This window comes from Mycetomoellerius zeteki, unplaced genomic scaffold (genome assembly GCF_001594055.1).
Source record: "Mycetomoellerius zeteki isolate Tzet28-1 unplaced genomic scaffold, Tzet1.0 scaffold102, whole genome shotgun sequence".
NCBI lineage: Eukaryota > Metazoa > Arthropoda > Insecta > Hymenoptera > Formicidae > Mycetomoellerius > Mycetomoellerius zeteki.
Window position 1 is genome coordinate 827,987 of NW_017255933.1, and position 13,726 is coordinate 841,712.

At 38.4% G+C, this 13,726-nt stretch overlaps 1 protein-coding gene across 1 annotated transcript in view; it reads left to right on the top strand.

Annotated features, from left to right (window-relative positions):
• Positions 1–237: 237 nt before the first annotated feature.
• Positions 238–13,726, top strand: part of cut (homeobox protein, cut) — a 126,685-nt gene continuing 113,196 nt past the window's right edge. The window contains 1 exon segment of the mRNA XM_018444603.1: positions 238–344. Coding sequence (XP_018300105.1) covers positions 246–344 — 99 coding nt within the window. The 5' untranslated portion in view covers positions 238–245.

Consider the following 13,726-nt stretch of genomic DNA (forward strand, 5'->3'; position numbering starts at 1 on the left):
AACGAGGAAGAGCAGTTTTGCGTCCGCCGGAGAAGCTCGAAGCCGTCAAAGTGGCTTCGTCACTGGGGCTCCAGGGGCCGTCAGCGCCGATCGGGGCCCAACTACTGGCTACTGGTGGTTCGGAGGATGCGCCGACCGCGACCGTGTACCACGCCAATCTGGTAGCCGGTAGCAACACCTCCGTCGTGACAGCGGCGCTCCAGCAGCCCATACTAGCGAGTCTAAACTCAGCGGCATTGGCCAGCATGCAGGCCTCCGCGGAGGCCAACTCGCGGAATATAACGACCATGGAATGGCTCTACAAGAAGGAGCCCTTATTCACGCTTGCCCACTTCTGGCAACAGGTAAGTGCATGACACGATGTGTATTCCACGCTCAGTAACTCCCACGGGATAATAGTTCGGTGTTGATTACTGTGAATTCTCCTCGCATTGCCTGTCATGCGAGACTCAAGTGTCCAATATCACGACCGATCAGTCAAATATTTGGCCGGAAAAGAATCTTGCATTGCCGATCAATGCGAATGTAGAGAAGTTATTCCTTCGTTACGTGACAGAAAAGTGAGCGCGATCGTTGTGCTACGTGCACGTTGTTTCGGTGACGAGGATTAGTGCGGACAGGCTGAGTAGCGAGTATTTTGGGTCACGCGAGAGCAAAGTGATCACGATTGTGCCGATTGGGTGTATTTTGCATTAGAGGGAGAGAGAAAGAGAGAGAGAACTTCGTAGGTGTGCGTTCATTCTACGTATATCCGGAAATGGGCCGCTCCGCGTTGGCATAGGGTGAGATAATCCCGGAGGGTTGCCGGAGGGTTCGACCGTGTCACGCGTTCACTGCTAGTAGGAACGTTTAAATCAGAAAATCTACTCGATGCGGGTAACACAGTTATTCGATACGTTGCCGGTATTTACGCGATGGGACAGACCGTCCATGTAATACGAAAGAAAAATATACACACTTTGAAGAGACTTGCGTTTTCTGTTTACACACGGTGGTATTGCGCTATAAATGTCGCTCCGATATTCTGATGCCATTGATTATTGATAGCATTGCGGTCTTGATAATTGCAAATTAAATTACGGAAAGCATAAAAAGAAAATGTGTTATACTGCTATCAAAATGTTAAACATAGAGTTGAATAAAAAACCGATAAGAATGTTCAACATTTATTACTGGTAACGATGACTTGTGCATATTCGCGCACAAAGTATTTATTAGCAACTACTAGGTAAGATTAGCTTCGTGTACGTGACATATTACAATTGTACTGCGCGATTAAATATAATCTACTGTAAAATAGATAAATTTTGCATTTGTTTTTGCGTCTTCAAAATCCTCACGAATATTTTAATTGATTGCGGAAGTAAATGGAGAATATGGGGCATGAAGGAAAGTGAAAGAATGATATAAGATTATTAATAACATTTCACAGCATAAATGAGAAATATATTACCATTCGAAAATCGAGAATCATTAGATTTGAAAGCTAAATTTCAATATACATGTATTGTCATACACTGTTGTATGATATATCAATATTTTACTTACTAAAATAAATTCAGAGAAAAATGAATTATTAATATTTATGATCTCTTTCGTATTTCAAAATAATGTATATTCGTTATTTGGTGATCGCTATATATCGGATTTTCCCAGTAACTGTCGTGCAACTTTACGTTAAATTTTCGTAAAATTTACTTGTCGATAAATAAAAACGTTTCATCTGTCACATCACTGACATCGCGATTCTTAAAGCAAGCACATGAATTTAATTGACAGGCGGAATATCGGAGCAGGTTAATAACAACGTGCTGTTTAAGAGTGTATTTCATGAGTATTCATACGAATTCATCTGTTTCGATAACCGTTGACGAATCGGTACGTACACCGGGAACAATTAATGAGGAAAAATTAAATCACTGCGTTTCTCTGACAATATTGACGAATAACGTGAGCTATTGATATCTATTAAGACCGATGGTCGTTTGCCGTAAGTCCCGTCATTGGAACTATTTGTATCGTTGACTATTAGTAAGAAAAAAAAATAATCTGTCATTTCTCTCCTCTCTCGTGAAGGTAAAATGGGAAGATATTAAAAAGAATTTAACATGCCCGTGGTTGACGAATGTATAGCTGTCAGTATGCAGCGTGATTTATAAGTCACTTGCTCATTAAGATAATTTGTACGTTGGAAACGTTTTGTCAAACATTACTATCGAGTGGCGAGTCTTGGACACATATCTCAAAAATAGAATTGCTTTGTCAGTCGATAATGTCTGTGAATAATGTTTGTAAATAATGTCCGTTAGAGGTAAATCTTCCACCGCAAAATCTTTCGACACCTCGTCCGTAATTGCTCGTTGGTCAGATTCTCGGCCACTTTGCCGATTCTAGGGTCAAATGCCGAAGGTGTGAGGATGGCTAACGTCGAAGTTTCCCTAGTGCGGTACTTGGTGTTTGGAGGATAGTTTAGCGATTTGGGGATGGCGTGGCCGACTTGCGGCAAAGTGGCCGACATAGAAGGGGGTTGTCGCTAGCTGATAAACGATAAAGCCCCACTGAAACGTGCCGATGTTAATGACTGGCCACAGGAAATGCAAACGATTGTCGCATCCTTTGATTAGCGGAAAATCAACTACGGGACGAAAAAAGGAAGGAATCGGACAGATGTCAATGAACGACGACTTTTCGTTAAAAAATCGATATTTTACCGGATGTTTCAATAATTCATAATTTATTATGTCTTAAATTAGTTCAAAAAATAAACTTAATATATTTTCTGGGTATTGTTTATTAGGAAAAAAAACATTGATTTTCAAAGATTTTTTATTAAAAAAAAAATACAAACATATATTTGTTTGTTTTATCCTGCTTTTCGAATTTTCTTATTCAGAGATTGTATTTACTATTACAATAAATTATAAAATGTAAGTTAATAAACTGATATCGTTATCAATATAGGAACAGATATAAATTTTAAATTAAGTGTTAAGATTTTCTAACATCATAATTGAGGTATTCGATATTGCTTGGAAGGCACAATGCAGTGCATTTTACTAGTTATTCTCTTTTAGCATGTAATAATGTTAAGGAACCATAATCGAACGTAGGCAACCCTCGCTCGTTATTACCCAACTACCGGTTTCCTATAAAATACACCCGCTTAATAACGCGCGAACTAGTACCACACCGTCCTTCACCACGAGATTATGACCCGCGCGGCTTGGGACTATTAATGGCGCATAGTTTCATAATTATGTCTATTGATTAGGCTACGAGCTAATGACGTAGGCACGCCGTTCGTCTAATCTGGGAAAACTGAAATTTCTTCAGATTAAATCTTAGGCTTTAAATATCAGCTATCGACAAAATTTTGTAATTTTTATATTATAATAATTTTTTTAATATGAAAAATAAAGTATATACTTTAGAGAGAGCATGGAGAGAAAAAGGAAGAGAGGAAGAGACAGAAAGCACGAATTAAGTGATATTAATACTTAATATAAAAGTCAGATTTTGTTAGAAATAAGATGTCGTATAATAATTGGATTGTTCAATATGTTTTTTTCAATTATTTTAATAAGATTATATTCTAAAATTATTCATACGGTAAAAAGTAATGTCTGAATAATATAAATGTAATGTCTGAATAGTATAAAGTAAAGTAACGTCTGAATAATATAACGCACCAAAACGTTTCTGACTAAAGTGTAAAATCGTGAAAGCGAATTAACGTCTCTCACTGCGACGCGGTAGTTGAGCAGTGTGAATTCGTACTTTTAATTCGATGCGGTTTCTAAATCAAGCATAGTTGCAAATGGCTTGCCATTTTAGAGGCATCATTAGATCAGAGCCATAACTAGTAAAGGCGAAAGACTATGATTATAATAGGAATTATACACTAGGTTCTTTTCGACGAGTCTCTGATTGTGAGAGTAGTTTCTTTCATAGTAATTCCATAAAGCATCCATATGACAAAACGCGCGATAGTATAAAGTACGTTGCTCCGTCTGGCGACGCGCAGAAGATTGCAGCGCAATTTTCTGACTCGCGCACTATCGACGACAATCGAGTGAGTCTCCCAGCTCGTTAGCATGGTACATTTCTCGACATCATCATATTGACTTTCATATTGACGCTGATTCATCATTATTGCACAACATAAAAAACTCACGTCGCAAAAACGTAATATTTTCATGAATTATTTCCCCCATCAATTGATTCATAATTACTTACAAATCTTTTTTATTACAAAATATTTTGTCAAAAAACTATTTGTTCTATTATTTATTTTACTATACATGAGCATTCTTTAAGAAACTTTTTCGAAATTTTGAAAGTTACAATGAAAGTTGAATTATATTTCGAATATTTCTCAATGCAAATACTTATAAAATAACGGCAATAATTTGTAGCATATCGTGTCATAAATGAAAAATTAATATCAGATAACGATTTTTGTATTGTCTCTATATTCAAATCCAGCTAGTCGTGCAACATTTTGCAAAATTAGGTCGTCGTGAATCCATCCTGTTTCTATAAAACAAATCTGTAAAAAAATCGTTGCAACAATGTCTGCAATTTCGACACGAAATAGCAACTCTCAAGACCATGATTGAAAAAAAAAAACACTACATTCAATTCTAGTGATCAAACTTTCTGTTCACTGAACGGAAATTGCATTGACAGATGTGAATGTGTATATAGTGAATATAACTTCCTTTAGATAAGCATGCATGAATGCCGACAAATATACATTGACGTGTGGAATATAAAGGACGCTTTTGCGCAAAAATAAGTTTTTGCATGTTCGAATCTGCTTTTGATGCTTAACAAATTTAATTTCTATTATTATTTTTTATTATTAATCTGTATGCTTATTTACCTAAATTTACTTTTAACACGCACGGGGCTTACAATAGCATTTTTATTTAAGAATATTATTTTCCGAAGAAAAGATAATTTCGATTGATGATTAATATTGTTGCTACTGTAAATTTCACAAATAAATGATCATGCTCGGCGATGAGTGTCAATCGAGAGCGTGAGGAAAAAGAAATACGATTCCTAAGTATCAATTCCGGTCTGGTCCAGCAGCATCCGTGCGCGTGGAACGAGACCTCGGAGCGTACTCCCAATTAGGAGCGTGTCGGCCGTGAATGGACAAAAGTTTTGCCGTGGCTAGCCCTCTCCTCCCTTCGTCTACAACCCCCACCGCAACGACGAGGCATCCCCTCCGTTGGAGACGTTTCGCGGCTCCGCGCAAGGCAGAGGTAGGGGGAATCCCCAACGAGGTTCCCGAAATCCCCGAGAGACGGCGACACTTATCGAGGCGCGTCGCACGCCGCGACATGAGTCACGCGGACGTGAGCGGGAACGGAAGACCACGCGAGCGAGCAAGAATAAGATAGAGATAGATGTACGATGCGAGAGAGAGAGAGAGAGAGAGAGAGAGGAAGGAAGGAAAGAAGTTGCACGAACCAGATGTCAGAGAACGAAAGAGTACATTTCTAAAGACATATCGATTGAATCTCACTTCGTAGCAAGATGAATTAGGATAAGAAATCTGATGATAGAATAAATATATTAAGCACATTGAGATGCACTTAGAATATAGAATATCGAATAGATGGAATCGTATAACGTACGATACATTTAAGATACATTAAAATGAAGAAGTTAATTTATTTTTTATTATTTGTTTTTACGTAATCAATTAAGTCTGTAGCAACAGTTTTTTAGAATATTTGAGTCTCACTAAAATGCGATGACGGAGGTACTCCATTGAAATTGTTAAATTGTTAAAAATACAATATATTGTGCGTGCGTACATTGAGATCGCGAACTATAAATCACGAATGAATGTTTCATGTTATTCGTAGGCTTGACTGCAATGCAATATATTTTGGATTTACGACGTGCAATATCATTAGCGCGGATTATCGTCACTCGTTAAAAATTAATTATAGTAATTGGATATCACTATTAATTAAAAAGAAATTAAAACAGCCAGGTTTAACAGAGCGGCTCGGTTATAAACCTGCTCGAGTATTAATTATGCTTAGTGAACACTCGATTTATTTATTTATCTACGTTACTCAGCGTTAATCATGATTTACAGATAGCGCAAAATATTATATCCAAATCATTTTATAAAATGAAATATTCAGTTTATTTTTTTTATTAACAATAATAAATATTAGTAATTAGCGACGTAAAATGAAATTTAGCGACATTTTCAATGCCAAAATATTAATATCCTCACTAAGTTTATATTCCAGATATACGTGTCATTTAATACAAGATTAATATTTAAAAAAATATTTTAATAAATTATACAATGTTGAAAATGTCAGTTATTAAAAAATTATTGATTTTATACGTGTATATAACAGGAAAGGAATCGATGAACTCTATTACAATATTTTTTATGCCTCATTAATTAAATGTGGATCACACGAATCAGTCGCGATTTTAAACTCGGATGCATTCAAACATTTCAAACAGGCCGCAATGACAATGGCACACTGAAAAAAAAATGCTGTTTTGATTCAATTAAAATCTATATTACGGGCTGTCACTAACATAAGTAATTAGTTCATATATATTTTTATTGACATAAAGGCCTTGATTATTGAAATAATTTATGTCTTTATGTCAATAAAAATATACATAAATTAATCACTTAGGTTAGTGACAGCCCGTAATATAGACTTTAATTGAATCAACAGCATTTTTTTCTCAGTGCACGTATACAAAAGGAGGACGAGAGTAAGAGAGGTCGACGAAGGAATCATTAGCGTGTTATACCGACATCGAGATACTGTATAGTGCGGCGTGTCGGCCTCGAAATAGAATATAGGGGCTTATTTCGGATTCGCCGTCTCGTTGGTCTAGTCCAGGCTTGGTCTAGACCTATGTACTAGACCGAGGTTCGCCCGTTTTACGAGCTGCTAGTAAGCAACGTGGTCGGTTAGGGGTTGACTATAAGCGAACGCAGGTGCACGCAGTCACGTAGGTATATATTTGCCGTTTGCCTTCTTGCCTTATTAAAATACATAATGAACGAACCGAACGGGGAAAAGCGTCCCTGCATTCGCATTAATCGCGTTCATTTTTCTGATTCTTAATCGGTCTTTGCAAAATTAAAATATCGTGTCAGAAACTAAATACATTTGGAACAGTGCATGCAATTTAAATACTTGCTGCTATCAAACCTCCTTATTTTTAAGATATTGTATTACGAACAATAGGGATACTACAACAGGAGAAGAGAAAGAGCTAATGATTGATTATAAAAGCAAAAGAAAAAATTTCTTATCATAGTCCTTTCTGCCCACGCTGTAACTGTATCGAAGACATAACGATGGCTAGAAAGATAAAACGATAACGATCTAATGTTGCGGGTAGGAATGCGAGTCATAATGCGGCCGGATGAGACTACTCGCGTGTAGACATGGACAAGGAATTCCATACGACGAACATGGAAAGGTTGGACAGCAAATATCTCATGGGAAGAAACAAGACGCGCCGTCGTGGCAATTTTAATCAGTTATATAAAATAACATTCAATCGCATAAGATAAGACCGGACGATAATAATAACAAAGCTTATACGCAACCATCGTCAAATAACTGGTCCATTTGGTCGCGAAGAAAGGAAACAAAGTTTCTGTGGGGCACCAAGAGGATTATTAATTTCCGCGGTCGTTATTTCTGAAATCGGTGATTTAGCTGTCGGTGCTGGAGCCGGTGAGCACGGCTGCCTCGGCCAAACTGTGATTCACCCACACTCTAAAAATATCCAAATACACGCGTCGCGGGAGATACTCGCGCGTCGAGCACCCACTAACTACCGGATGAAATGCCACGCGAGGGAGTACCGCCGCGCTCACGCGATAACGATTCACGTAGGTAGTATTGGCGTTAAATTATTTTTCCGTCGATAGTTTATTCGATTGCCTAGATGATGGACGAGACAACGAAGTGGTCGCATGCATGCCATACGCATGGGAATGCACGAAGATTTTATATGTGCCGCTAACTGTGTACATTTATTGCTGTATGATATATTTTCCGTGATGGTCGCGCTGTAACATGAAACATATTCGACTTCTTTTTCCTCAGATATCAATTACAAGATTAAGGCAGATATTAGAAGGGCGATGTTATATATAAATATACGACAAGATTTTATATTGATCTTCTCATACTTCTTCGACTTTAATAAATTTTTTTTATGGGTATTTCTTAATTTAGAATTTGTGCATTTTTTTGCATTCTATTTTTGATGAACGGTGAAGGCAAAAGCGATCACGAAAACATGTTCGGCGTCTTTTTCTTTAGAAATCAATTATAAGATTAAGGCAAATGTTAGAGGCGATTTTTTTACAATTATACGAGATTTTATATTATATTTCTTTGGCATCAATCAATTTTACGAGTATTTCTTAATAACACTTATGCATTTGTGTTCTATTTTATAAACGGTAAAGACAGAAGCGATCATGGAATCGGAGTGTGTTAAATTCTGTTCCTCGAAGGCTTGAAAACGTCACTTTCTGTCGATCGACTATAGTAAGCTGCTGGTGAAAGTGAACACAAACGTTCACTTCGCGGGTCACCGATTCTTAGATGTTCCTGTCGATGTATTAATTGCACGTTACGATTTAAAAAAGAAAGTACGGTTTTGTTATTTTTGTATTACTGTTACATTATAAGGGAATGTAGCCTCGTAATAACAAATTGATAATTCATAAAAGACATTTTATATTCATTTTTCAAAAGTTCCATAACTCGTCTTACAAAGCTTGAAATAAAAACTTTGAAAGGTTTAAAAATCTATCGAGTATAAGGTCTTCTCACGAATACTTTCAGTGTTAGCAAAGTATACATGTGTATATATATTATTACACGAATCATCTAGTACAACGTCGTCGCGATGTTCGAGCAAATATTTGCCGGGCTGTCTTATGGCCGTCAATAAGCCATTGACCGTTCCGGCGCATCTCCGTAAACAAGATCCACAGAATATACCAAGAGAGAGGATACTCCTTGTGAAATCTAAGACCATATTTACAATTCGCGCGCTTCACGTTACACGCGCAAAGATAACACGTCGCCCCGCTTCATTTCGCATATTACATCTGAATTTTAATTAGCAAGACGGCGATACCTCTTAATTACCACGACATGACCCACGTGACCTACGACCCAAAGTCCCGAACCTACGGCTTGCACGATCGCACCCACGCGCGTACATTCACGATCGATTTCGAAGAGGTTCTTAGGACGCGTCGCCGCGTATAGTCCCCGACCTGGACACGCCGAAATCATAAACTTGAGGGTTAGATACGAGAGCTCGTATGTGTGGTACGAATAATACCTGAGTAATTGCAAATTGGCACTGTAGACGCTTTCGTGTCTGCCGGCTGCTCGTTTCGCGAACTATACCGGGTGTTGCATTCGAGGAAATGTTATTCTTTGTATGTACGCAGAAAAATCAGTTTTCATTTAGAATTTGAAATTTAGGATTTTTCATATTCTAACGTTTTATTTGTTACGGAACGTCTTTCAAGTTTCTTTCAAGGGGAATACGATATAATCAAAAATATCGATCGTTGCAGTGATTTACATAGTTCTACGTGCTGCATGCGTGAAGCTATCTAAAATTACTGAATCGCTTTTCTGACAATTATTTAGAAATGTTATACGAGGTGTTCGAATGGATCACCCTGTAATATCGAACGTTCTACGTGTTGGTAGTGTCGCAAGTTGTCTGCGTCGCGTGTGCAACAGATGCGCCAGGCACGCGAGGCGCATACTTCCATGGGACACATACGGGTCGTGAACTACGAACCTTCGTGAGACTCGCGAGACTTGTACACGATAGCAGAAATATTTGGTGAACCCACTGAATTCCGAAATTCGAACCTTATGCTCTTTTAGTGTTATGCTCTTAAGCTTTTTCGTGTATAATACGTCATATATATTAATTACTTTTATTATGTATACATTACGTTACAAATGATAAACTATTTAAAGTCACATTATCTGTCTGTAGAATAAGATACAATAATGGATTTTTAGCTAAGTCCGAATTCAAAAGAACGCTCGCGCGAATTGGTACGTACTGTTGTTGATAGATTAATCATTGTCACTATACTCGTTGTTCCTTTCAACGACGAAAATACGCTCTTCTTTTACGAAGATGCTCCGAATAAGCGTGCAGAGAGTTTCGAATGCCAGTCGCTATTGTGCTTCGCGTCTGGGACCTCCGGCGTCGAAAGAATCGTCATGAGAGCAGGGACGGAGCATCCCGAATAGTGGATGAAAATAAGACGAAGATGAAGATATAACATAAATAGAGTCCAATACAGAAAAGCAATGACAATAATATTTCTTTTATTAATAACATAATAGAGATCGCGGCATAAATATTTATACTTTAATTTTTACAACAAATTGTGTCTAGCGATTTTACATAATTTTTTTAATTCGTGAATGCTGTGATGTTTTTCAATTTTTTGTAATTTTTCTCTGAACTCTGAATCCTCTAATCCAATAATCAACAAAAGATTATTATCACTATATTTTTTTCACATGACAAAAATTTTTTTATTGATGACGATTCTTTCTCTGTTCCTCCCACTCTCCCTTCTCTGTCTCCCGTTCCTTTTTTTATTCTCCTTTGTCTCTTTCACTTGGAGCGGTTCCAAAATTCCGAATCGCATGGGACGACATCGTGGCGATTCCTGCAGCGATTCGAGCTTAAGTGAATTCGGAGTGAGCCGTAAAGCGAGGCTAAATAAACTTTGGCCGCAAACGTATCTCGTATTCGGCCGCGTCTGATTTAAGGGAGCAATAACTGTACGATCATTGCGCTTAGGCTAATTTACTCGGTGGATTCGATTTCGTGCCTTGCAAAAGTTTTCGCACCGTGTCCTATTCAATATCTTAATAATGTTCCGTAAAAGAGCGTGAATCATCTCAAATCGATTTATTAAGTATGGAAATAAAATTGATTTCATATGCTGTCAAGCATATCTCAATTAATTTCACTATCATAATTATTTTATCATCACAAATATTTATATTAAATATTTATATAAAATATTTATATAAACATTTGAAAGTTGTATTAAAAAAAAAGTAGGTTTTGAATTTTTCCTCGCATCTTCGCGAATTCTATTATGTATCTCTACTATTTTTTTGTAAGTTAATTTTGCCAAGTGTTTAAGAATTAATCTTATTTTATGTAAAAAAATTCGATGAAAAATTTTCAATATCTACGGGCCTAATCAAAAATAGTTCCATGAACGAATAATCACAAGATAAAAAAATGAAAGAGCTAATTCAAAGTTTATGGCTCAACCGATCGAAATAAGCGACAGAGGTCCACGTGGAGAGGAACGGTGACTAATATCAGCGGTTTATTTACGCGCATGGAATTTACGATCGCCGCGAAAAAATTCAACGTCTTATTCCTTCTTCCCGACGCCGACGTCACGATGGCAACGACGACGGAGGGCGTCGCAGAAAGGAGGCACCACGTCTGCGTTCTTACACGCCTTCACATTGTCCGCTTACCGACGCAGGCGCGCGATGCACGCATGAATTTGCGTTCGACAATGTGCAATTATTGCAGACAGATAACCGAAGCTGCTTTACATGATTATTAGACGTGCGAAGTGGACGCGGACGAGCGGGTAGATGCGAGGGACAAAGATGGTGGGTATAAAACGGCTAGGAGAAAAAGAGAAAGAGAGAGAGAGAGAGAGAGAGAGGTGCTCGTCGCTGACTCGAGGAGTTCAGCGAGCAAGCAATTACCTGGGAAACATAATTTACGGGAGATTGCCATAACAGACGAATACAAGCGCTCGCGGAACAAGCGAACTTGTTACATGCCATATTTCCACCTCATTTCACTCGAACACCCTTAACCCTTAATTCATTTTTCTAAGTGGTGTATAATTAGCAAGGAACATGGTATTACTCTATATTTTATTTTTCCCGCGATTACGTTTAATTAACGTGCACGACGCCATGTGTTCATTGAACGCTATTTCTACCCCACTCTATTATTAATTAATTAATTAATCATGTACGACCGTAATATGCGATGCACCTGTGACTTCGTTTGGCAAATTTATCAGGAAAATGATAAGGAGCTCCTTTATTTAATCACTGATTAAGTGGATATTAAAAATCTTTAAATAGATCTTATATTGATGTTATCTACTAGTTTGAATCGCTAAACTGAATAATCATTTCCCGCATTCCACTAATTATCATCCGTAAAAAAATTAAGCAACGACGATAAACATGCTTTGTACATCTTTTTTTTCAGCTAACCGTTACGTTTTCAAGTGTTGTGACATAGTGCTGGAACTAGTTAGACAATCCGCAGAAGATCACTTCCGTTACGTATTTACCGGCTCGCAGTAAATCGTGTAAAATAACTGGACCTCGCGGAATACGCACAATTGCGGGTCCATAATTGAATACCCGAAACGAACGGTCAAACGGAAGAGCATTTGATAAGCAGCCGGAAGTGGCGGGCAAACACCCAGCTTTCCTCTCGCCTCTGATAGCGCGCGCGCCGACAACTGGCCGACATAGGCTATACGGTCAATCCGTTCGCCACAAAATTGCCGCGGCAATTCGCAAGTAAATGTTTGCGATCGACTTTTCATAATTGAGCTATATTCGGAACTACGCGGTCGAAATGAATGCGCGTTGTTATTGACGTTGAAAGTCCAAAAATAAAATTTTTTCGGACGAAATTATTAACTTATGTACACTCTAATTTCAAACGATTTATATATAGAAACGTAATTATTTGTTAATTAAAATAAAACGTTCCGGCGAGAGAGACTCGCATTGCGCGCTTGCAACGTTCGAATAATCATGGGCCTTTGCTAAATATGTACACATATAACGCGGTTTATTGTACTACTAACATAAAGTAGTATAATATACGATTCTAATGTGCTCTGGAAAGATACCATTCAATTGTTTGGTCGGAGCAATTGATAGAATAAATTTATGGCCAAGCATTGACATCGAATGGATAGGGCAATCATATACCGAATCGCTTCGAGAAATGGTACGGGAGAAAGGGAATGGAGTGACATAAAACAGGGTCGATGACTATTTATTATTTGTTCCAACACATGAAGAAGAAACGTATCGTATGAATATTATATTATGTAAGCTCGGATTTTTACACATTTATTGGATAATATATGAAAGAGAGAGAGAGAGATGGAGAGAGAGAGAGAGCGGTTTTGATCGCAATAATTTTCGGTGACGCAGACGTCTCGAAAGATTTGCTCTGGTCTCCTTCTATCGAACGTTGTCACAGCACGTCAATGCGCACACACGTCAACGCGCACGACGGGGTCATTGTGGGCTGCTAATCATCGAGGTCGATTTGAGCCTCTAGTACAGGATCACGAGCCGGATCCGGTCATCGCGGCATCGGTGGAAAAGGAAACCCGCTATCGACAATCGCCGGGCCCCGGCCGTCTCGTTTTACGCATGTAAATTCATCCGGACGTGACGTGGCGAGCGGCTGGTCTCGCGGCCGTGTGACAAGCTAAGGCCAGAGCCCCCGCCGATCGACGTCCATTAAGTCGACACGACGCGGGCCGCAGGACAGCTTTCGATCTCTCGCGTTTCCAGATTTTCCTCGCTCAGCGATAACGGAGCCGCGGGATCCGAGC